The sequence below is a fragment of the Biomphalaria glabrata genome, chromosome 14 (assembly GCF_947242115.1).
Source record: "Biomphalaria glabrata chromosome 14, xgBioGlab47.1, whole genome shotgun sequence".
Classification (NCBI taxonomy): Eukaryota; Metazoa; Mollusca; class Gastropoda; family Planorbidae; genus Biomphalaria; species Biomphalaria glabrata.
In genome coordinates this window covers 8,073,553-8,098,361 of record NC_074724.1, presented here as the reverse complement: position 1 = coordinate 8,098,361, position 24,809 = coordinate 8,073,553, and the positions used below count along the sequence as shown (strand labels likewise).

General features: G+C 36.5%; 1 protein-coding gene across 2 annotated transcripts; it reads left to right on the top strand.

The window, feature by feature from the left end:
• The first annotated feature begins 4,226 nt into the window (after positions 1-4,226).
• LOC106076876 (uncharacterized) lies at positions 4,227-20,227 on the top strand. Of its 2 annotated transcripts, none has more exons than XM_056011343.1 (9): positions 4,227-4,320; positions 4,793-4,886; positions 6,700-7,014; positions 8,967-9,085; positions 10,925-11,129; positions 11,999-12,169; positions 16,413-16,471; positions 16,958-17,111; positions 18,778-20,227. In XM_056011343.1, the coding sequence occupies exons 2-9, from the start codon at positions 4,814-4,816 to the stop codon at positions 18,966-18,968; spliced, it is 1,287 nt and encodes a 428-aa protein (XP_055867318.1). In that variant the 5' UTR covers positions 4,227-4,320; positions 4,793-4,813; the 3' UTR covers positions 18,969-20,227. The 2 variants fall into 2 exon arrangements, with proteins under 2 accessions (XP_055867318.1, XP_055867317.1); XM_056011342.1 differs by lacking the exon at positions 4,227-4,320 and adding an exon at positions 4,327-4,569.
• Positions 20,228-24,809: the final 4,582 nt, after the last annotated feature.

Here is a 24,809-nt window from a genome sequence, read left to right as displayed (position 1 = left end):
TTCACAACAGAGTAGAGAAATGTGCACCAGAGTAGAGAAATGTGCAACACAGAGTAGAGAAATGTGCACCAGCGTATAGAAATGTGCACCAGAGTAGAGAAATGTGCACCACAGAGTAGAGAAATGTGCACCAGAGTATAGAAGTGTGCACCAGAGTATAGAAATGTGCACCAGAGTATAGAAATGTGCACCAGAGTAGAGAAATGTGCACCACAGAGTAGAGAAATGTGCACCACAGAGTATAGAAATGTGCACCAGAGTATAGAAATGTGCAACACAGAGTATAGAAATGTGCACCAGAGTATAGAAATGTGCAACACAGAGTAGAGAAATGTGCACCACAGAGTAGAGAAATGTGCACCAGAGTAGAAAGATGTTCACAACAGAGTAGAGAAATGTGCACCACAGAGTAGCGAAATGTGCAACACAGAGTAGAGAAATGTGCACCACAGAGTAGAGAAATGTGCACCAGAGTAGAAAGATGTTCTCAACAGAGTAGAGAAATGTGCACCAGAGTAGAGAAATGTGCACCAGAGTAGAGAAATGTGCACCACAGAGTAGAGAAATGTGCACCAGAGTATAGAAGCGTGCACCAGAGTATAGAAATGTGCACCAGAGTATAGAAATGTGCACCAGAGTATAGAAATGTGCACCACAGAGTAGAGAAATGTGCACCACAGAGTATAGAAATGTGCACCAGAGTATAGAAATGTGCAACACAGAGTATAGAAATGTGCACCAGAGTATAGAAATGTGCAACACAGAGTAGCGAAATGTGCACCACAGAGCAGAGAAATGTGCACCAGAGTAGAAAGATGTTCACAACAGAGTACAGGAATGTGCACGACAGGGTAGGGCAATGTGAAGTCCAAACTGAACTCAACAACCTTCACTGCCAATAGAGTTTAATTAAAGTTCAAATGTATAAGAAAGAAAGAAAGTTTTTAAAAGTGTCCAACAATTTGTAGCTATTAACCTAAATGAACCTTGGTAGTCCCCCACTTATCCCTTCTGTTTTATTTCATTAGAACACTGCCACAAAATTGATAGATTTCTGTTAAAAGGGCCGTCACCATCTCTAGTTATTTTTAATCGTGTCCCCTTGGCGTTATTTCTAAATTAGTAGTCAATTATGAAGTGGAAGTGGAGTGTCTCTTACACGCTAAGACTTCTAATGAACTATCAATATCACTAGCTATTAGTATCATTAAGTTAACTGTTGATTGTTATAGGTCCTCTTATCATACAAGCTTTTACATGTCACAAAATACTTTAATAGAGAAACGCGCTATAAGGGAGATTACTAGGTTGAAGAGAGATGTATTGATTCATCATTAGGCTAGTGTGTGTTGGGGGAGGGGGGCTATATGGGCATCAGTAAAAGTGCCGATGAGATAACTTGAATGACATTAAAGCTTGTATTACATTGTAAAACTATTTTTAATATTCAACCCTTTTTTATATACTAAAGTGAAGCTCCCCTTGCGATCTATAGGGCGTATGATGTAAAGGTCATCTGTTTTTTTTTATTGTAATTTCTTCGGCCCACCTGTCAGTGAAAGTGTCATGTGGCCAGCACAGTAACCAATCGCCTTTACTTTTCCCCAACTGGTGTCGGGTACTCATTAGAGCTGGATGGATTCAGATGCCTCTTATTGATCCCGAAATAAAAAAAATGACAGGATTTTAACCCGGGACCTCTCGGTTCAGATGCCAAACACTTTACCACTCAGCCACCACGATATTAATAAATAGCATAAGGTCTATATCTCATACAGACATCACCGTGTATGAATATATTCGGATGAACAACACTTTTGATGCACTTGCAAACTTAAGATAATGATTTTAAGGACAGATATGAATGGATGTCCATGATACATATCACAATTTGTCGGTCGGATTGTAAGGCAATGCCTGAGCCGATTTTGACATCCAGTCCGCCTCTGATCAATAAAATATAAACAAAATTCACCAATAGGCCCGAAACTATATTTTTAAAAATGTTATTGGAGAAAAATAACTTAAACTGCTTTAATGTTTTCTTTTATTTCAAATTTTGTATTAGATTATTTAACAATCAATTAGGAGTTGCGGTGGCTGAGTGGTAAAGCAATTTGCTTCTGAACCGGTGCTCCCGGGATTGAATTCTGAGATTTTAAATTTCAGGACACTTAGGTGCCTCTGAGTTCTAGCTCTAATGGGTACCTGACATTAGTTGGGGAACGTAAAGGCGGTTAGAAATAGTATGGTTTATTCATAACCAGCCTGAAGAGGCCTAACGTCGTATTCGTGAACCAGGGTCCACGGGTACCTTGCTACGCTAACCGCGGGCCACAGAATCTAATGCTCGTTGCTCCGCTCTATAGATCGCAAGGTCTGAAAAGGGAAATAACGCCAAAGTAAGAGAGGACGGCCCACCAATAACATACCGTCGAGATTTGGAAGCAGATACCAATCAGATCGGCATGACATGGGGACTGTTAAGATAGACTTATCTTATCTTATATAATACAGACGTTACTTCAAAAAAGAAGATGATTACGTGCTACGCGTCAAGCATTCGAAGTCATGCATGAACTGAGACGCTCGGGGGAAGCTGGTTGGTGGCTTTTGCTCTAGATTGGACCACAGGCAGAAGTGAGATATAAAGATAAGTAAAAATATGTCTTTCGTATTTTTTGTAAGCTTATTTTCACGAAGTGCCTGGATTTATATTTAATGCATTGATTTATATTTTTTTGGAAATATATACATTTATCTACACCAAATCTGAAATCTTGGTTTATTATCCATTCAAGTCATTTAAAATTTGTGACTTTTGCGATTTTCTTTTTCGCATACATTTTAGATTTTCTTAGATTATAGTTAGCTTAAACGTTGATTGGTATTTATTTTTTATTTTTTGTATACGCTAGTTATCAAATCCTTTTTAATCAACAAAAACATTCCTTTCAACCATCGCATATAGATGTAGCCTAATCACAAAACCTCAGCTAGTTGTGGGCCTATTATTATTTTTTAAAGAATGAATCTTCTTTTGGTCCTACATTTGCCTCGAATTTAGAAAGGTAATATTGCAAGGAGTCTTTCCAGTGAGCTAACACAATCAAGTTCTAAGGTCCTGGAGAGTTCTACACAACTCGGTCATCAAAAAATGTATCTACGTCATTTTATTTACTCAACTCTTCAAAACAACTCTTGATGCAAGGTGGCTTAGTGGTAAGGTGCTTGGGTTTGAGTCCTGGTGAAGGCTGTGATTTTTAATTTTGGAATTTTTTGGGGCATCTGTAATGCATACCTGACATTGGGTGTTGGGGAAAGTAAAAGTGGTTGGTCGTTATGCTGGTCACATGACAACCTCGTTAACCATTGGCCACAAAACTGATTACCTTTTCATCATTTGCTTTACAGATCGCATGGTCTGAAAGGAACTTCCTTAAAACAACTCTAAACAACATGTATGTAGATTTCGGGAATACTCGCTTAGATTTTTAAAACAAGATATACATAAACTGTCAAATTTCTAGGAAATCGTTTGAGCAGTTTTCTATCTAAAACCCGTCCAGGTTCCACACAGTTTTTACCCATAGATAGTTTTCAAACTATTAGACGGAGTGGTAAAATTATTAAATGATGAGATCATGTTTCCTATGATACATTGTTGACTTCTAGACCATATGATGGAAGTTTTACGTACTTTTGAAAGGAGAACTGGTAAACAATAACTGACTATAAAAGTAAAGCAGTTTTATTTTGCTTTGTTTCACTCAACAAAAAAAAAAAAAACATGAAAGAAAATGTCCTAAGTGACTTGGACTTGAGTCAACAAAGACGTTTGTAGATAGTTTAAATTTAAAAGCGACTATCCTGTTCTGTCTACTCTTTTAATTAGTCATAGACTTATGAAGACTTTACATACCTATGGTAAGAGAGGACAATGAAGGGTTCTCAAAAAATGCAGGCCTCTTTCATAACACTCTCCCTTTAACTGACGCCACTGGGTTGTATTGGCCTAGCGGTTTCAAAATTGACTTGTAAATTGAGCCTCTTAACATGTCAACAAATTTGAAGCTTTGTCAGGAAAGGAAATCCCCCCCCCCCCCCCAGGAAACAACAGTCAAGTGTTGGTTACAAATACTACCTACGATATTCTAGTATGAGCTGAGTCACTCAAATCTCTTAAAAATCATTGACTACTAGAAAAAATGTTCAATAAAGCAGCAGATTGATTGGGATAAAACACAAAAAATGACGTTTTTTTTTTGTTTTTTTTTTTTAAAACACATTCTCAAATAGATTGACCTATTTTATTTTGAAGTTGTAATCATTTTAGAATTTGTCGTTTTGCTTATGTACATCTGTGACACATTCTGACAATTAAAATCCTTTAAAGTGCCTCAAAATTTTCAATATGATCAAGGAGATTTTTGGAGATACATGCATTTATATTTGCTGGGCCTGCGTAGACACGTGAACTACTGAACTCTATAATCTTCGGACTTTAATTTAATCTTTATTAGCTATTTATTTTCGTTAGTTGAAGAAATACCAAAACATATATTACAGGTGGTTATGAATATCTATCTACATATATAGATTAGTGATTGACAACTGGGAAGAAAATCGTTTTGTCTGCTTTGATTGTGGCAAAATTTAAAGGCCTCAGCTGGGTCTGAGTAGCCTTGGGATGGGAAATACTGAATTTTTTTCTTGTATGTTCAAAATGCAAGCTTGGCCTTTATAACTAACGAACGCAATATATATGATTTTTGTTTCTGTTTTACTCTAGGATTTGTCGCTTATAATGTAAATGGCATATTTCAAAGTTACCAGTAGTGTATACATAAGTATCACTGTTTTCACTATTCACTTTATTGTTGTCGGTAAGTAGAACGAGACTATATGCTTGTTAAATAAAAGAATTTTAATATTAATGTAACAATTAAATAAATAATATTATTATTTTAGCTATTGGAGATTTGTATCTATGACGGACAAACTACTTTAAATTGCTAGCTTTTTTTGTGTATTCGGTCTACAGTTAAGTGATTTTTTTTTATAGTAGCTCTATCCTCTGTCAACTAGTTGCTCTATCTTCGTGGAACTTGGAGGCTGGACAAGGATCTCGAAAAGGGTCCTAACGTTTTTTCCTTGACATTTAACAGTTGATATATGTCGCTGATAAAAGAATTACTAGCTCGTTGACTACACGGGGAAAACCCTAGTTTGACCGTTATAATTTTTCAAAGTAAAAAAAGAAATAGGCCTACATTTAAATTTGACTAGAGATCGAGAAAATATTAATCTTGAACGAATTGTTCCTCTTCGTTATTTTCGCATTCCATGAAATTAATGTTCAGGAAACTTTGGCGAATCTTCTTCTTAAGGCCTATCATTGGAATAATAAAGTATATCTGTACAAGCTGGATTATTTCTCAAGTGAGGGGGGGGGGAAGGCGGGGGAATGGGGCGGAATAAAAAAATGTTCGATTGTAGTTTGTTTGTTTTTTATGTAGCATTCATTAGTTATTCAAATAAAAAATCGCTCTATACGTTATATAGAGGAAGTATTGTCTTTTTAGAAAAAAGTATTTGAAATTATTTTTTGTTTGTTTAAAAGTTACATGACAATTTTTATGCAACTCTTTAGTACTGCTGAATGGAATATTCTAAGCTCCTCCGTTTGTGTATTTAAAAAAAAATGTTGGCAACAATGAAGTGCCATTTAGCGTCCTTGACATTGTTTAGTTTATCGTCAAATTCTCTAGTACACCTCTTAACAAGAACATCTATATGGTAACTATCTACACTCTTCACCTTGAATGTCGCTATTATTAGTATAAGTAGTTAGGCCTTAATGAACAGATTGAATGCGGGACTCAAATACTGATTGTCTGTAGGATTAAGATTGCACAATTTTCAAAATCTGACTTTTAAGTAAAAGCTTTGTTTATTTTTACTTTGAGAGGAGAAGGCCTATGAAGCCGATTAAATAAATCTCCCATTTAACTGGTGTCAGCGTTTCATAATGTATCATCTGGCCAGCACTAAGACTAGCCCATACGTTTCCCCAGCTTGTGTCAAGAAGCGATGAAAGCCGAGAAATCTTGAATTAAAAATTCATCCCGACTCGATTTTAAAATTATCGGTTCGTGGTTAGTCGTTTTACTAATTGGCAGGCCATGACTTTGGGGTGTAAGAATTGCTTAACTGCACAGTGTACTGATGAAATAATTAGAACTCAAGGCCAAATGGCTCGTTAAAAAATGTTTCTACAAATCAAACAAAAAAATTAAATTGAAATATCTGTATGTCTATCTATCTATCTATCTATCTATCTATCTATCTATCTATCTATCTATCTATCTATCTATCTATCTATCTATCTATCTATCTATCTATCTATCTGTAACCATCTATCTATCTACCTATCTATCTGTCTGTCTGTCTATCTGTCTGTCTGTCTATCTGTCTGTCTGTCTGTCTGTCTATCTTGATCGTGTAAATTCTACTTACTCAACAAAAAAAATCAAATTCTTTATTTTCACATAAACAAAGATACGTCTTCCTTTTTGCTATTAACTCTTTCTCTCCTAACTGATGATACCAACGTTGATTCCACCAGAATGTGGTAAATAATTACGGAGAGAAAGAGTTAATGAATCACTAATGATTTATTTTAATTTTTACTTTCAGCTACAGATAAGGCCACTTTACGGTGTCGACCGGCAGAAGAAGGAAAGCCCTATAATCTATCTGCATCGTATTTTCCCAAGGGACACGACCAGAAGTATATATTCTGGGAGAAAGACCATAGTGTATTTTCTGAATGTGACGTTGGAAACTGCCTTGATAGCAACGCCAGACTGACAAGGACAACCTTGAACATCACTTCAACAGGAGTTTATGAGTCAACGCTACATTTATACAACGTCCATAGAGACTTCAGCGGAGAGTGGAAACTCAAATATATTGAGCTTGACATAGCTAACTGCAAACTGGGTGTTTTTGGTAATTTTTATTACAAAGCTTATATCAACTCGCTCTGTTTGTCTGGTAAAAAGTGTGTCCACGTTATTTTTTCGACACCCAGTCTTGAATCAAGATGAGTTTTTGCATAATTATTTCTTTTACATGACAACTCAAGAATAAGTAAAAAAAAAATTAGCCAATCGGTAATTATTTATTTTGTTTGGTATTTCGAACAACGGAAAGAAATTGTAGGCCTACTTGACTGAAGTGGTGGTGTAAGCTGAATTAGTCCCCTCTAAATTTCGCCGATTTAAAGTAAGCTTGAAACGAATAATAGATAAATCACTACTTCATCGCACCTCACTAGCATACTAGTTTGTATATCTTCTTGAAGAGGCTTGGGCCTTGAGTTCAAATTCAGGTCGTTTCCCCCTTTTTTTTTTATTTCTTTATAAATGCTTTAAAAAGCGACTATGGTAAAATTCACACAGATATCCCTTTTATTTCTCCTCCCCCCCCCCCCTTTTTTTTTTTCTAAATAGGATCATAGCACATTGAAAAGTTAAAAAGTACGAAATAGCGCTAAACAAAAACAATTGGTAAAATATTATTTCTAATCGCACACATTTATTGTTGTTGGTCTAGATTTATTACAGATTTAATTATATGACTGATTCAAACTAATTGATACAATTAGCCTACTATTCGTATAAGCTTTTTTTTTAAATTATTTATTTTTTTGTTATCATTATTATTGTTAATTACTACTACTGCAATATCTTCAACTTTGGTGTGGGGGAAAGGCACTGGTGCTATTTTTATTCTTACATTCCTTCCCATGTAACATCTGTTAGTGAACCTCGGGCAATAGCCTCAGAGAGCCAGCTAAACCACGTGATGGTGAGCTTATGTGACGTATCGCCCTTCTACCCAGTATCAATAAGCTGAACTTGAGACAATCGGCAGTAGTCAAACACCAAACGCACCGTGCATTTAATGTCCTAGCCACAGCACCATAAATATAACACAGAATAATGTCGAGACGCTACAAGGATACAAACCCGAAAGTAATGGTATTAGTACAAGAAGGTGGTTTTTACATTTTTGTAGTTGTAAATCTAAGTCAGGCAACTTAACGAACTTCTACAGTAAATAAAAAAAGAGTGTTTTTTTTTAACAAGACAAACACATATCAGGCGTCTGCATTCCAAGATTCTTACTACTAATTATATCAGTCCTTTTACCAGCAACATGAATACGGACCAACGACAGCATTCCTCGCTTCGCTCTAGGTCCCTACTACAGTGTTCAGGAAACACAGAAGACAGTTCCTTAGTTTCCAACTACAGACTCTCCCCAATCACTTGATACACTGTTCTTTCCTCTATCCCAGCGTCTTTCTGTTCTGGTTCAATAGTGCGCTCATACGAACCACAAGCACTGGTGCAAGGCAGGGTTACAACAATATTAAGTCACCATGATACTCTGTGGCTGTGCACCTTCTGACGAGGCTCCCAATTTGTTGAAGTATAGATATGTGTACATAGTTCTATTGAAAAAATGTTCAGGTGGGATACGTCTAATGTACAGGTGGGGTCGTGGGGGCTATAGCCACTTTATGCATAAAGTTGCATGGACATTGTCGCATTGAATGGTGTTAACAAAAAATAAAACACATGTAATCTGTCAATTTACCTGTCAAACTACTGCATTGTTTTAGCCTTAAAACTTAATATCAAACACAGTATGTTAAATATTATAGCTCAGAATAGACTCATATACAAAACCCTAACCATGAGCATATTATTGTCAAATACAAAGTGATTGGACTATAGCGCACGGAGCTTTCTAGTATCATGAAAGTTGCGTAAAAAAAAAAGTATTTATAAAATATTTTCCATCGCGCATTTTCGTTATTGTAATTCTAGATCTATTAAAACTTAATTGATTAAAAATTATTGTAGTTTATCTCTCATTATATTTTTTTTTAGCTAAACCCAAATTATTGGATTGCAACTCGACTATATTCTTGGATGGTGTTACAGTGGACTGTAGAGCATACGGAGTATTTCCGAAAATAAAGTGTGCTTTCAATGTCAAAATAAATAAGGTAAAGTTTGAATTGCATTAGGTATACAATATTTAAATGCAAACACACTAATCGCTAACGTATCCTTCAGACACATGCATTAGCCTTGCAGGTAATACTAAATGGCATTCCCCTTTCAGATCTTGCCATCAATATGACAGATGATGTAAAGCAGCGGTTCTCAACCTTTAAAGCTCAGCGACCCATTTTTACAATCCCCCACTCTGCCGCGATTCCCCTCCCCCACACACACACAGCCATAGAAGCAATACAATCCGTATTTTCGATGGTCTTAGGCAACCCCTGGCAAATCGTCAATCGACCCCCCAAAGGGTCGCGACCCACAAGTTGAGAACCCCTGATATAAAGGTTGTCTGTTTCTATGGCCAACGGTAAACTAAGGTCTCACGTGGCCAGCACAACGACCAACCGCCTTTCTCCAATCCCCATTAGTGTTGGGTGGACTCAGGGTCGTCCTAAAATTACAGAAATTAAAATCCAACGCTTCACCGAGATTCGAACCAGGGACCTCTCGGATCTGAAGCCACGCTTTACCAATTAGCCACCGCGCTCTCAATGAACGATGTCGTAATTACCTTAATTTATGAAACGTCAACCTGTATAGGTTACAGTAGCGTAGCAACCATTGAGCTAAATAGTCGTTACCGGAACACTTTTAACGACGCTACGCACCGGTACGGCGTACCGGCACCATTTTCAATATGGGGCAAAATTTTACTTTTCTTGCATTTTAACGTATAATAATAATTTATTAGTAGTTGAAAGTTAGGCAACCCATCACTCAGTACCGGCACTGGTCTTTACTGAATTGGGAGTAGGGCTAGATTTAAGGCAAGGCAGTCGGGACTACAGCCTAGGGTCTGCAAAAGAAAAGGGGCCCACAATGGAGAAAAAAAACAATATTTTACTGGTCGGTATAGTTTAATCTTTCTTCGCCTTTATACCAACAATACCCCGGGCATGATACCCTGCCTCATAGTGGCGCCCGTGTGGAAACGATCGTACGAGGAAACGATTAGGCTAAAGGGTAGCAAAACAAGACTCTCGTGGGGGTGCCTAAGTGGGGTGCGAGAACATCCTCATTGCACTGCGCTGAGTTGTAAACAAGCTCCCACAACCTTGTCACAATCCAGGCGCTGTTCCACAAGGGGCCGTTACATAATAAATGGCGTGTCCCGCACAGTTAGCCTGTTATAGAAAAGGAAAATGGCGGGGGTCTCAGTGTACGTGGTCTCTTGTCGCGAGTCAGACCCACCCGCCAGATGAGAGGGAACTCTTGTTCACTTTTGCTGGACTAGAGTTCCAAGAGCCGTAGGTTCAATGGTGTGTGACATTCTAAGAAGAATACCAACAATACTATAAATCTTACAATTGGCAACACTGTTGCGGTGAAAAAGCATTTGCTTATAATGTGCATGTATTCTTGTAATATACACCGGATTTACTACATTGCGTGACTACATTGCGTGACCGTAAACACTAAAATTATTTTTTTTGTTACTAAATAATGTATATTAAATAGTTTTATTTCTTTTATTAAACGAAGGAAAATTTAATTTACAAGTATTCTCTTTCTTGTATTATATAGCATGCTTTTAGATAGTAGTATTTCTATTATAGCTTTTACAAAAGTGTAGGGGCCTCCACAGAAATTTCTGCCCAGAGGTCTTCAAATACTTTAATCCGGCCCTTATTTACTTGTAAAAGGAGGCTATTTTTCTCGTCACACCCATTTCTAGGGGGGTGAAAAGGTGCTATTATACTCGTTAACAGGGTCCCACCCTAAGACATGCAAATAATATAATTTATCTTGTCTATTTAAAAAAAAAATGATTTCAGATATCTAAAGACTTCACAAATTTTACTACCACTAGGAATGAAAAGATTGAAGGGGAAATTGAATTCTACGATTCCTTTTGTATACTAACTATTCCAGTCTCAAGTGTGGAAATTGGAAGACTGGAAATAGAGCCCGAGCTCCAGTTAGAGGTTGCCAACGAGATTGTTCATCTGGACTTAAACTACTCTCTTGATCTTATTATTGGTATCAGAAGTCTATTTTTTTAAAACACTTCTATCAACTCGCTCTTTCTGTCTGTCTGTCTGTCCGGTAAAAAATTTGTAGCCTGCACGTTATTTCTCCTACACCTATTTTCGGATCAATTTTAAACTTTGCACAATTATTCATTTTGCATAGACAAGACATAAATCGATAAAAAAAAACGTAACTAATCAGTCAATTACTGGTAATTATTTTTAATAGGTACCAAAACGGGAAATTAATCTTCCAGTATTCATAGATACAGATACATATGTAGAGTTTCGCCCTCTTAGATTATTGAGCATGTTATTTCTTACACACCCACTCTCTGATCAATATGAATTTTTAACAACTATTAATTGTACCTTACAAGAAAACACGAATCAATAAAAAAATTTTTACCGTTTGGTCATTTAATTATGGGTAATTAGTTGTTTGAAACAAATAATGAAAATAACTTCTACATTGTTGAAATAGTTGTGAGTGCGGAGTTCTAGCTCTTAGATAGGCCTTGTTTCTTTATTAAATAAAAAGATAAAAATAATAATTTACTTTTAAGTTATTCCTTTGTAAAATAATAATACTATATAGTTACAAGTTGTTGTGGACGTGATTACAAAACAAACTTACTGAAGGTTGAGTCTCCACAGTTTTTATTGTCGTTTTATATTGAAGCATGTTCCCCTGGAAAGTGGGGTGCTTATTGTAACAATGCTCTGTAATGCTATAGAAGATAGATTTAGATCTAACCAGTTTAAAAACATTTTATTTGAACGGTAGGGAGAAAAGGGTAGGGGGATGAGTATAAAAAATAATGTTTCGCATGGACGTGTAGCCATAGATCATTTCTTTTCTACATTTCTACTCTACAGACAAACCCAAGATAACTCTGTATTCGTGTCAAACCGGTGCAGAAAGAGTTACTTGCTCCTGTATTGTACAAGAAAGTAACCTGGAGTATACACTGGCTTGGTACAGTGGTAGCGGAGAAGTGATACAGAATGGATCCGAACTATCCTACAGCCACAACAGTCATGATGAAGGTTGGAGTTTCAAACTAACATGACTATTTTCCTTTTTACACAAAGCTTGTGTCAACTCACTCCGTCTGTCAGTCTGATAGGTCTGTAAACGTTACTTCTCCCACACCTAATCTCGGATTCAGCTAAAATTTTGCACAGTTATTTATTTACATCTTGCATCATGAGAATCAATTTAAAAAAAAAATCGAATTCTTTTTACCATATACACAGACTGAGTTGGTATGAGCTTTGTAAAAAGAAATAAAAATATGACAGAAAACGAAATGTGAAAAAAATTTTTTAATCACACAATATTTTTAAATATAAATAAATAATAATTAATAATAATAATAAGGCTTGTCATTGAGTCCGAAGATTAGTGAGGAATGCAGTATTTCCCGTGGCTGCGCAGCCCCAACTGTGACCTACATATTTTGCTACATCCAGGCAAGCATAACCATTGTCCGCAGGTGGTCGATTTAGATTTTCTTTTCCCCGTCTGCGTTTGTCCTCGGCAGCAGAATTTCTTTTGGTCTCAAATGTATATCCCGCTGCCTTCGTGAGAGACCCCCAGCTGTCTCGTTCTGAGGCCGTATGCAACCAGGTGTCAGCTATGTCAGCTAATGCAATTTGGCGCCTAATCTGGTCTTTAAAGCGTTTCCGTGGGACACCTCTGTTACGTCGATCACCTTTTAGCTCACCAAAAAAAGACTACCTTTGGCATACGTTCGTCCCTCATACGGGATACGTGCCCTACCCAGCGTAACTGTCGGACTATAAGAAGTCCCTCTATACTGTCCATACCGGCGTTCACAAGGACATCACTGTTTGTAGTGCGGTCTTGCCACCGCAATAAATAAATAAATAAATATAAAATTAATTATAATATAACTATTGTACCTCTAAAGAAATATTAAATAGAACAAATGTAGGATGTTATCCTGTGAGTTTCACGCACCTCTCCTATAAACTTTCAATATCGTGGTCTCAGGAATCTTTGTTTTCATGAAATAGTCAAAAACTTTATTAAACATTTTCCTCGTGGGTGGGGTGGATAAAGCTTGTGAATGTAAACATAAAATACGTTATATATATCAGGTGTCCGAAAAGCTGCTGTAAGTTTATAAAGACAAAAGCTATCATGTACTCCAAATTGTTTGTGAAATTATAATCTCAAAAGCTGAGACTAAAAGAGAAATCCAAGCTTTTGAGTAAAATGCTACAGAAAAATGCTGTGGATCAGTTACCAGAAAAAAAAAAGTTAAATGAGTTTGTTGTTTTACAAGTCAACACTCCTACTGGCAAAAAGAGAGAGCTTCTCATTATTGTGAAGAGACAAAAGCTGAGCTGGTTTGGTCATATTGTAAGGCATTATCTGCCATAAGTCATCCTTCAAGGTACAGTGGAGAGTGCACGAAGAAAGGGCCGGAAGAAAGCAAGCTGGATAACGTAAAAGAATAGACCGGCCTCTCTCTTGATATCCAGCTAAGAACAGCTGGTGACCGGGAAACGTGGAGGGGTTTGGCGAACTGTTAACAGCACTCCTACGTCGAAAGTCAAGGGACAGATGAGATTAATAGAAGACGAATGTATATTTTTTTGTACTTTTGAGTTAAATAATGTTGAGAAAAGCCAAGAGGTTGTAACTTCTATTGATGTTACCTTATTAGTGAGTTAGTGTCTACAAACCATTCACATGCCTAAACGTTCTTGGGGTTGTGTCCTGCGTCCTGCAGGCATTAGCCTAAACTGTAAAAATGTCTGTCGTTGTCAAAACAATCTAATTTATTCTTTTATACCGTCTGGATAAATTTTTGGACCACTTCATTCTTGAACAGGTGTTCCTTTTTTTTTCAATGATGTGAAAGAGACACCATTTCATTAAAATACATCAAGAACTTTAAGTGTTTATTTTACCATCCGAGGCATAATAATAAAGTTTAAAAAGGCGTTTTGTTAATCAGCGTGCACTGGACAAAGTAGGGAAATAATCCTCCAGTGAAAGGCACATTTAACACAATGTACAACCTGCAGACAAAGAATGTCGTGCCTGGAGTTCCTCAAGTATGTTTGTACTAATGAGATACCACCGGGTAAAGAAATTGTGTATAAGAATAGTTATACTAGATATAATAGTGATCTAAAGCCTATGATTGTCTGAATTTTTCTTACCCAATACAATGTAATCCTAGATCTAGTTTTTAATGTTTGCTTTTCCTTGTTTTTTTTTTGGTTGTCCTACTTTGAAAGGCTTCTTCCTCCTTTTTGTCCTCCTCTGGGCTTGACTGTGTCTGGTAACCCTAGACCAGTGGTTCCCAAACTTTTTTGTCTCGTAGACCCCCTGCCATGTTTTCTGGTTTTCGGTAGACCCCCTACTCAACTTGCAAATTTTTGCAAATTCATCAACATTATTTTTAAACAAATTTCTAACTGTAGTGCGTTGAAGAGTGAAATAGTAATTTAAAACTACACAACTACGGATATAATGTTTTATACACAAATCTGTTTTTCTATTAATTAGTCTTTCTAACATTAAATAATTAATTAATTAATGAATATGCTTTAAGTATCATTGTAAAAGGTTTCGCAAAGAGCAGTTTCTAGTGTCTTTCTTGATCTTTCACGTGTGGCTCAAATATTAAATCTGCGGAGGGGCAAAGGCGAGTAACTGGAGCCTAAACCAGGTCTCGTCGGTCAACCTTAAGAAAATATAAGGAGACGGCAACATTACCGCCATGTATCCCTGGGCCGTCCCCTCTTCTTCTTTCCTTGTGGGTTCCAGGCTAGGGCTTGCCATGTTATGCTGGATGCAGGCTGGCAAAGGGTGTGACCTATCCATTTCCAGCGTCTCTGAAGGATATCTACTTCAATGGGCTGCTGCTTTGTTCTTTGCCACTGTTCCTCATTCGAGATCTTGTCTGGCCAGCGGATTATAAGAATCTTCCTCAGGCAGCTATTGATGAATACCTGGATTTTTTTCATGGTGGTGATGGTGGTTCTCCAGGTCTCTTCTCCATAAAGTAGTTTTGGTTTAACAATGGTGTTACATAGCCTAATCTTGGTGGTGGTGCTTTTTCCCTAGATCCCCAGGTGTTCTTCAGCTAATGGAAGGCTGCTTGAGCATTACAATAGCACCGCGATTTGGAAGCAGATGCCAAGCAGATGGGCAAGACGTGGAGACAGTTGGAGAGTCTCGCCTAGAACCGAGATGCCTGGAGAAAGCTGGTTGTTGGCCTATGCCCAGAAAGAACCACAGGCATAGATGAGATAAGATGGTGACAATTAGACAGTTTGTAGCACACAGCACTACACCTTGTCTGACCAAACTGTATTAATATCTTTTGCAAAGATTTACATAAGAAGGTTTTAATTTTATAACTCAGGCCACCGAAGCGACCTTAAACTGTATTGTCGCTTAAAGAAATTCTTTTAATAGTAACAGATGTAGGTTTTTGTAAAAAGGTAATAACAATTATCGACCTTTGTTTTTTTTCCGTATTTTGCTATAAGTAAAGACATCTTGTAAGACGCTCACAAAACAAAATCTTCTCTATATGATGTCGAACAGAGATTTTGTGGGTCTATTCTGAACTTTGAGTGTTTGAAAGTTGTTCAAATCTTAATTTTTGTCAGGGTGGCATTGTCTCAGATGATCCTCCAGCGTAACTGGTTTCATATCGTCATAAAAGTCACTTAGGCAACTGTTGTTTGACAAGGAAGGAAGGAATCCCAATTTTAAATAATTAACGCTGTACAGTCTACATTCTTTTTTTTTTAAATATTAGTTACATGTAGACAAAATTAAGCTATTTAAATAAGTATTGAAATTGAATACAAGAATGTTTCGTTTCAATAGCAGGATAAATATTGAAAGGATTAACTCGGGTACAAATCATATATTAGTGTATAAAATAATTACACTAATGGAATGTGAAAATTAAGTTACGACCTGCTTAAATGAAATCTATTACCGTAGACCCCCGTGGACATCTCATAGACCCCCAATTTATTTTTTTACTTTCGTAGACCCTTTGGAGGTCTTCGTAGACCCCTGGGGGTCTATATGGACCACTTTGGGAATCACTGCCCTAGACTTTTTCGAATACCCATCAATATACAACAGTAAATTATCATCCAAATTTCTCGTGACCAAACGGCAGCGCGAAATTGTCGATTGTCGGACACAAATCGATATGCATTTTAAGTTATAAAATGTAAGCCATAAGTATTTATTAAATATTACTTTATTATTTTTTCATCACAGATTATTTCTGCATTGCTACCAATGTGCTAGGGATGAAGAGTGAACCTGTTTTCCTGAGAGTAAGTAATACAATAGCCTCCGACTTTTCTCCCTGAATCTTTTCTTCCTTAATTTGTCTTGAAAATTTCTAATTAGTATTTTACTGCTTCATATTATATTATTTTAAGCAAATCAATTTCAATATAATATTATTTATGTTTCTACAACAAAACATTGGACCGTCCCCCCACTTGAAAGGATTAGAGGGGCGGGGCGGGATCGATGCAATCCCTCCACCCCACCATATCGGATAATATACCAGAGGGGGTAGCATAATCTAGATATTGGTTAAAATTTAAATAATTAGTAGGCCTATATATTATTAGCATAAGTAAAAAATTCGTGTATAAATTGTTAGATTTCTCTACAAAAATTCATCCACCTTCCTTCTTGTGTGTGTCTGTGGGAATAGGCCAAGTTGCGGGCAAAGAGAGACCGTCCTCACTCCTCCTCACCACCACCGGGTCCGCCACTGTGTGTATATATATATAATTTTTTTTTTCCAGAAATCAGTTGATTCATCTGTTGGTCTATCTATTAGTTCGTCCAACCCAAAAAGTCCTATTGAATTAGTCCAAGTGGTGGCTGCGGTGCTGGGTTCAGTCATTGGCGGTATGCTGTTAATCGCCATTGTCATATATATCATGGCCAAGAGATCTCGTAAGTTACGTATCCATCATAATTATCATTTTTGTAAACATTATTTTTCTTCCTTCTCATGATCAAGTTGAAGGGCTCAGATAATCAAATAAATATTAATTACATCTAAGATGGACTACTCAGCGTGTCCATACATCTTGTCCGTGATGTTTTTGGGGCCAGTATCTTGTTCGGGTTACATGTCAACGTACGGGATGTTTAAGGTCGAGATCAGCATTCTCAGGAGACAATCTCAGGAGACATTCTCAGGAGGCATTCTCAGGAGGCATTCTCAGGAGACATTCTCATGAGACATTCTCAGGAGACATTCTCAGGAGGCATTCTCAGGAGATATTCTCAGAAGACATTCTCAGGAGACATTCTCAGGAGGCATTCTCAGGACACATTCTCAGGAGGCATTCCCAGGAGACATTCTCAGGAGGCATTTTCAGGAGACATTCTCGGAGGCATTCCCAGGAGACATTCTCAGGAGACATTCTCGGAGGCATTCTCAGGAGACATTCTCAGGAGACATTCTCAGGAGACATTCTCAGGAGACATTCTCGGAGGCATTCTCAGGAGACATTCTCAGGAAGCATTCTCAGGAGACATTCTCAGGAGGCATTCTCAGGAGACATTCTCAGAAGACATTCTCAGGAGACATTCTCAGGAGACATTCTCAACAGACATTCTCAGGAGGCATTCTCAGGAGACATTCTCAAGAGGCATTTTCAGGAGACATTCTCGGAGGCATTCTCAGGAGACATTCTCAGGAGATATTCTCGGAGACATTCTCAGGAGACATTCTCAGGAGACATTCTCAGGAGACATTCTCAGGAGACATTCTCAGGAGGCATTTTCAGGAGACATTCTCGGAGGCATTCTCAGGAGACATTCTCAGGAGACATTCTCGGAGGCATTCTCAGGAGACATTCTCAGGAGACATTCTCAGGAGACATTCTCAGGAGACATTCTCAGGAGGCATTCTCAGGAGGCATTCTCAGGAGACATTTTCAGGAGGCATTCTCATGAGACATTCTCAGGAGACATGCCCTAATTCCAGTTTTCAGTTTTAGGAAAACGTGTTGTCCTCTTCTGTTATGCCGAGCACGACACAACTATACCTTGATCTTAGAAAACATTTTAAAAGGCATAATTAGACCTGGAAAATAAAATTTTATATATATATATATATATATATATATATATATATATAATTGTATATATTCTTTATACAAATTAACACGTTTTGAAAAAACTTTATTTAGGCCTTGGTACATTTTCAATAGAGGTATCATTACATTTATCACTTTTACTGGACTAGCAGCTGAACCGTCCCAAGTTTTTTAATTTTTTTTTATGGCAGGCTCTGATTTGGTTATAAATATTATTATTATGACAAAAAATATAAAAAACTTTCGAGTTACTTTAATAATAAAACGCTTAATATTTGGATTATTCTTTTAAAGTAAATGTTCTGCTTTGTTTCTTTTCTTTTAAAGTAAATGTTCTGCTTTGTTTCTTTTCTTTTAAAGTAAATGTTCTGCTTTGTTTCTTTCTGTTAAAGTAAATGTTCTGCTTTGTTTCTTTCTGTTAAAGTAAATGTTCTGCTTTGTTTCTTTCTGTTAAAGTAAATGTTCTGCTGTGTTTCTTTCTGTGAAAATAAATTTTATACTTTGTTTCTAAGGTAAGAAACGAATAAACTACAAACAGCAACAATATTCAATTGAAAAGATTTCTGATTTGCCTTCTGCTTACAATCCACTGTACAATCAGATGATTGTCAACCAGACCTTACCTTATCTGGCAGAGCACAAACTGATTTACTTAGGTGCTGATGAAGAAGAAGCTAAAATATATTCCTCCATTGACAATTAAAATAATCAATTAATGCAATGACTAAGTCTACATCCGATATCTTATTAGTAAACCCTACACCAAACTTCTTTATATATATATATATATATATATATATATATATATATATATATATATATATATATATATATATATATATATATATATATATATTAACGATATCTGATTACAAAGACATACCACAAACGTCTCATTGTAATGATCTACCACTTCCTCTTCTAGCCAGCTTTTTACTTCTGAGTTCTTTTGCAGACTGTGGCAAGTGGTGAAAAAAAAGTGTACTACTATAATAATAACCTACAAAACATGTAATTTTAATGACATATAACAAACATGTAATGAAAGTAATTTAAAAAAATCAATGTTTATGTCAAACTTGATTCTAAAAAGACATAAAATGAATTATTAAATACAATGTTTAGCGCATTTTTTTTAAATTACATGTAAAATATTGAGAAAATGTATGTGTCGTTACATAGAAGTTTTGATTTTTTTCCATTTTATAATTCTCTTTTCAGGAAAGATATGAATGTAAATATTGAGTAAAACTGTTGCATGAATAAACATTGCACTTCCGTCGTTTTAATATTTTTTATACGCTTAAACCACTATTGTACCTTTTTTTTTACCTAGAACTTAATAAAGAATCTATCTATCTATCTATCTATCTATCTATCTATCTATCTATCTATCTATATTTATCTATCTATCTATCTATCTATCTATCTATCTATCTATCTATCTATCTATCTATCTATCTATCTATCTATCTATCTATCTATCTATCTATCTATCTATATTTATCTATCTATCTATCTATCTATCTATCTATCTATCTATCTATCTATCTATCTATCTATCTATCTATCTATCTATTTATCTATCTATCCATCCATCCATCCATATCTATCTATCTATCTATTTATCTATCTATCCATCCATCCATCCATATCTATCTATCTATCGTCAGTCTATTTATGCAGCAATCTTTGTTTACACACCAAAATGAAAGACTTGAGCATTACTCTTTTTTTCAGCTTTGTCATCTCTTTGGCTTAGATTTTTGAAAATGTATTTTTTTTTTACATTTTCGAAATTTTTAAAGTTTCAATAATTAAATGATAAGAATTATTGTACGCAACAACATATAGTTTATTTATACTCTTGTGTATCATTTTATTGCAAAAGGATTTTTTTACAATATAAAACGCACCTTTTCGTTTTGGCATATTAAAAATAAAAGCACCAATGAAAACGTTTATAGTACAACCGTGTTGTTTTTTTCTGGTCAATAATTAAATTATAAGCTTTTAACTGCCATTGTGAATTCTTCACTGACTTCAGGAACTGCACTACATCTATTTAAGCATGCACTTGTTAGACCCTTATTAAAGAAATCCAGTCTTGACCCGGAATGTCTAAAAAACTATCGCCCGGTATCAAATCTTCCCTTCCTGTGAAAGCTTCTGGAGCGCACCGTGTTAGTGCACATTCTTTCTCATCTTGAACAGTACTGTCTCTTTGAAGAATTTCAATACATTCTTTCTCATCTTGAACAGTACTGTCTCTTGGAAGAATTTCAATACATTCCTTCTCATCTTGAACAGTACTGTCTCTTGGAAGAATTTCAATACATTCCTTCTCATCTTGAACAGTACTGTCTCTTGGAAGAATTTCAATACATTCTTTATCATCTTAAACAGTACTGTCTCTTGGAAGAATTTCAATACATTCTTTCTCATCTTGAACAGTACTGTCTCTTGGAAGAATTTCAATCTGCGTATAGGAAGTGCCGTATCACAGAGACAGCAGTGGTCAGGGTACTAAACGACTTACTTCACAATTCCGACATAGGCCACATATCAATACTTTCCATGCTTGACTTGTCCGCAGCGTTTGATACGCTAGACAATGAAATTATGATGGCCAGATTCTCTGCTATTTTGGTTTAGCAGGAATCGTCCTATAGTGGCTTGGATCCTACCTGACTGAACGCACCCAAAGTGTCGTTGTCAACGGGAAAGAATCAACAAGTTTACTTTTGAAGTACGGAGTACCCCAAGGATCAGTTCTAGGCCCAATACTGTTCACTATGTATACACACCCACTCAGCGGTGTCATACAGCCAACCGGCATCTTATACCATTTCTTTGCCGATGACTCAGTTATACAATTCTTCATTACCCTCAGATGTGTCGCATCTGGCAGTGAAAATCAGTAGTACAGTTGCAAGGGTGAGCGATTGGATGGTTGAGAATAAACTTAAGATGAACGAAGACAAGACAGAAATAATTAAGATAGGCACTAGGAACAACTTCTCAAAAGTTGAAAGCACAGATTCTCTTTTTATCACGAACTGTCAGGTTCCCCCATGTCCATGTAGTGCGGAATCTTGGAGTTTTCTTCGACTCAACACTATCTTTCGACCCACACATAAGTCAGCTCTGCAAAGGTCTTTATCTGCAGCTGCGCAGATTATGCCAGATCCGACCATATTTAACAACGGTGTCACAGTCTCAGTTGACATAGCCTGATTTAATGTTCACGTCATGTTAAGAGGTTAAAAGACACGTGGAATTCTTGATGTAGAAAACAGGAAGTAGAATTAATAAAATTGACTTTGAATTCAGTCAAGTCAGTCAAGTAGTATTCTTTAGACCGGGCGGTCAAGTAGTATTTTGGTCCCTATTTTGGACACTAAGTAGTAATTTAGAAAAGTCGAGTAGTAATTTTAGTTAGATATTTACTTTTGGGCAGTTGATGCCAGTGGTCTTTTGAGACATGTATTTCTAGTAGTTAATCTGTATTATTCTGTACAGTGTTACCTGCTGAGATGCGGACGTGATTTGTAATCTACTCTAGAGAGTTTAACGTATTGGATATATTTGATACCGCTGTTATGCGGATATGATTTTCTTTACTTGTGTAACTAACAAGGAGTGCAGTATTGATATTATTGTTGTAAAATAAACTTTATGTTTTGTCTGCTGAAACGGACTTAAGTCCATTTGTGGTATCTATGTTTGTCACGTGTCAAGAGTACTCCAGGAAGCACGAACCCAGCATTCTACGCATTCGCGACACAGTAGTAGTGACCAGTCTCTCTATAGTCACACTATATCAACGCCACGTCTTTAAACGTGCATTTAGATACGGAGTCAACAAAAAAGCTAGCTGTAGCAATCATACTCTCCCTCATTGACTACTGTAACGCCGTGCTAGCAGGTATATCCGATGACAAAATAGCCAAGTTGCAACGTATTCAGCAGAACAACACAGCATGTAAGAAAAACAAGACAAGATTCTGCTCCTACGCTCCTGTGCACGCTCCATTGGCTTCCTGTAAAAAGAGAATAGACTACAAGGTGGCCACACGTTGTCATCAGTGTATGTACAACAAAGAAATGCCCTTGTATCTCAGAGATTTTTTCACTCCATATATACCTCAGAGAGCCCTGCGCTCAATGGACTCAACGCTTTTAGTGGTGCCACCTTTCTCCCTCAAAAGCTACGGTCTGCGGGCTTTTAAAGTGCACAGACCAAAGGTTTGGAACTCACTCATCATTGATCTCAGACAGAAAACATGCTACACCACTTTCAAGAAGAACATTAAGACCTACCTGTTTAAAACTTTTTTAGATTAGTTTGTCATTTTAGCTGTCGTGTTTGTGTTTGTAATGTTATCATAGCGCCTTGAGCCTACATTTTGTTTGTTAACAGCGCTTATAAATAAAATTATTTTTATTTTTTTTCAAATTTACAAATTGGACATGCAGAGGCATAGCAATCAAAGGGAATAGAATCCAGTGAACAGGAAAGGGAGTTTGGGCTTGTAATGTTATTTGTAATGCCTTCTAATAAAACTAAAAACAAACCCTGGCTGTCGTGCCGTCATCTGTCATTGTGTTGACTTGTAATAAATTTTTAAAAAGAAACTGATGATTGTTAGGACATTTTAATCGAAATTGGAAACACTTTTGATACAGTTAAATGCTTCAAGAAAGCGGGATAGACCGTCACTGGAAAATTTCCCTGACGTACCTGCTATGTCTGCAAGAAAACCATTACCAGAGACACATTTTAGAACAGATGGGTACAGCCACTTTCTCCTCAAAAAAGATGATTATCAGTGCTGTAAACTATGTAGCCCCAAAAAATATGTGTCAAACAAGTGAAGTCTATCTCTGTTACACTGAGGCAAGGAGTTGTTTCAGAACCCTTTCATTAGTATTGAATAAAAACAGTTTTCCGTGAGTTTAGTTGTATTATTACTATTAAAACAATAAATTTAAAAAAAAATACATTAGAAAGCCCACTGAGTTACAGGTGGAACATTTTTTAAAGTAAGTCAAGGTCACTCAGAGAAAAAAAAATATTGGTGACATTTCAGTTTTTTTATCCTTTCAGACTATAATTCCTAAAGGAAATTGTTTTCAGACCAGTCTAAACACCTTGGGCTAAACCCAATCAAATAGATCTCGGTAAATGAAACTTTATTTTGGCAAACATTTTATTTAAAAAAAATAAACAAACAAAAACACCAAAAACGCATGCTTATTGATGGGACTGTATACATTTATTAATACATTAGTACAGCTTGTTTATTAAATTATAGGCCACGCAATTCTTAAAAAATTTTAAAGAGTAAAAAAAACAACAATAATAAATTCATAGTTCAATTCAAATCTTCCTCTGTACACTGGTAAAGTGTATTTTAGAAGTCCACATTTATGTATACATAAAGACTGTGACAAGACATGCTGTTGTTGGGTTAGCTATCAAGAGAGAAGAGCCTTCACATGACTTTTGTGTGTGTGCTTTTTCGCCGAATGTTGAGAAACACTGCTTTCTTTTTTAATTCTAATACATGGGCGTAGCCAGGATTTCTTTTCGGGGAGGGTTTTGGGGGGGGATACCCCCCGGACCTCCCCCCCCCTCGCGGAAATTTTTATTTATTTATATATATTTATATATGTGTGTGTGTACATAATTAATCTTTATTACATTCTGACGTTTATTGTTTATTGTAGACTCCCCGCCCTTGCTAGCAAGGAGGTCTGGGGGAATTCGCAGCGCTCCCCCAGCGCGGGGCAAAGCCCCGCCGCCGAGCACTATTTCTGGTATTGAAAGCCAACAAAATACATATTCTGAGGTATCTACAGTGCATTATCTTGCTATTAAAAAGTTTTAGTTCAAAAACCTAATGTGGTATTCTTACTGACTTAGACCCTCTTGCGCCGTTCGGCGCATTTTCCGGCAAGCTGTTTCCGCAACTCTTATTTTGCGTAATTCATTTTGTCGGAAAACATGTCCCGCAAAACCTCATGCGACGCTCTGTCACAACCTTACCAAGGATTCGACTCCCAGTTCGGCATATGATTTCTTTGATTTAGACCCGATCTCTATGACTGACTCCTAAAATCTGTCTTAGCCATCTTTGTTGAGCCACATTTAATGATTTTCAATTTCGGCAGAAGACTATTCACACTTTATTAATGGAGCCCAAGCCACTGGTAGAAATTTGTAACCTTTCTTGACTACGCTCTTGGAATTACATGCCTGTATTTCGCTATAGATTTTATATAGAAAAGAAAAGTTTTTTCGTCAAATCATCTGTTGAGGGGTTTTAAACTAAAAACTCTCTGGTTTTTTGTTTTGTTTTTAATTCAAAACCCCATTTAGCTACGATCATAGAATTTGGTGACTGTAATTTGCTTTAAAATAATATTGAAGAGAGAGGTTTTCAACTCTAAACGCTCTGTAGGGGAATTTTAAACTCAAAACTATCAGTAGGGGTTTTAAACTTTAAAGAAAAAGCCATCTGGAGGAAGGGGATTTAAA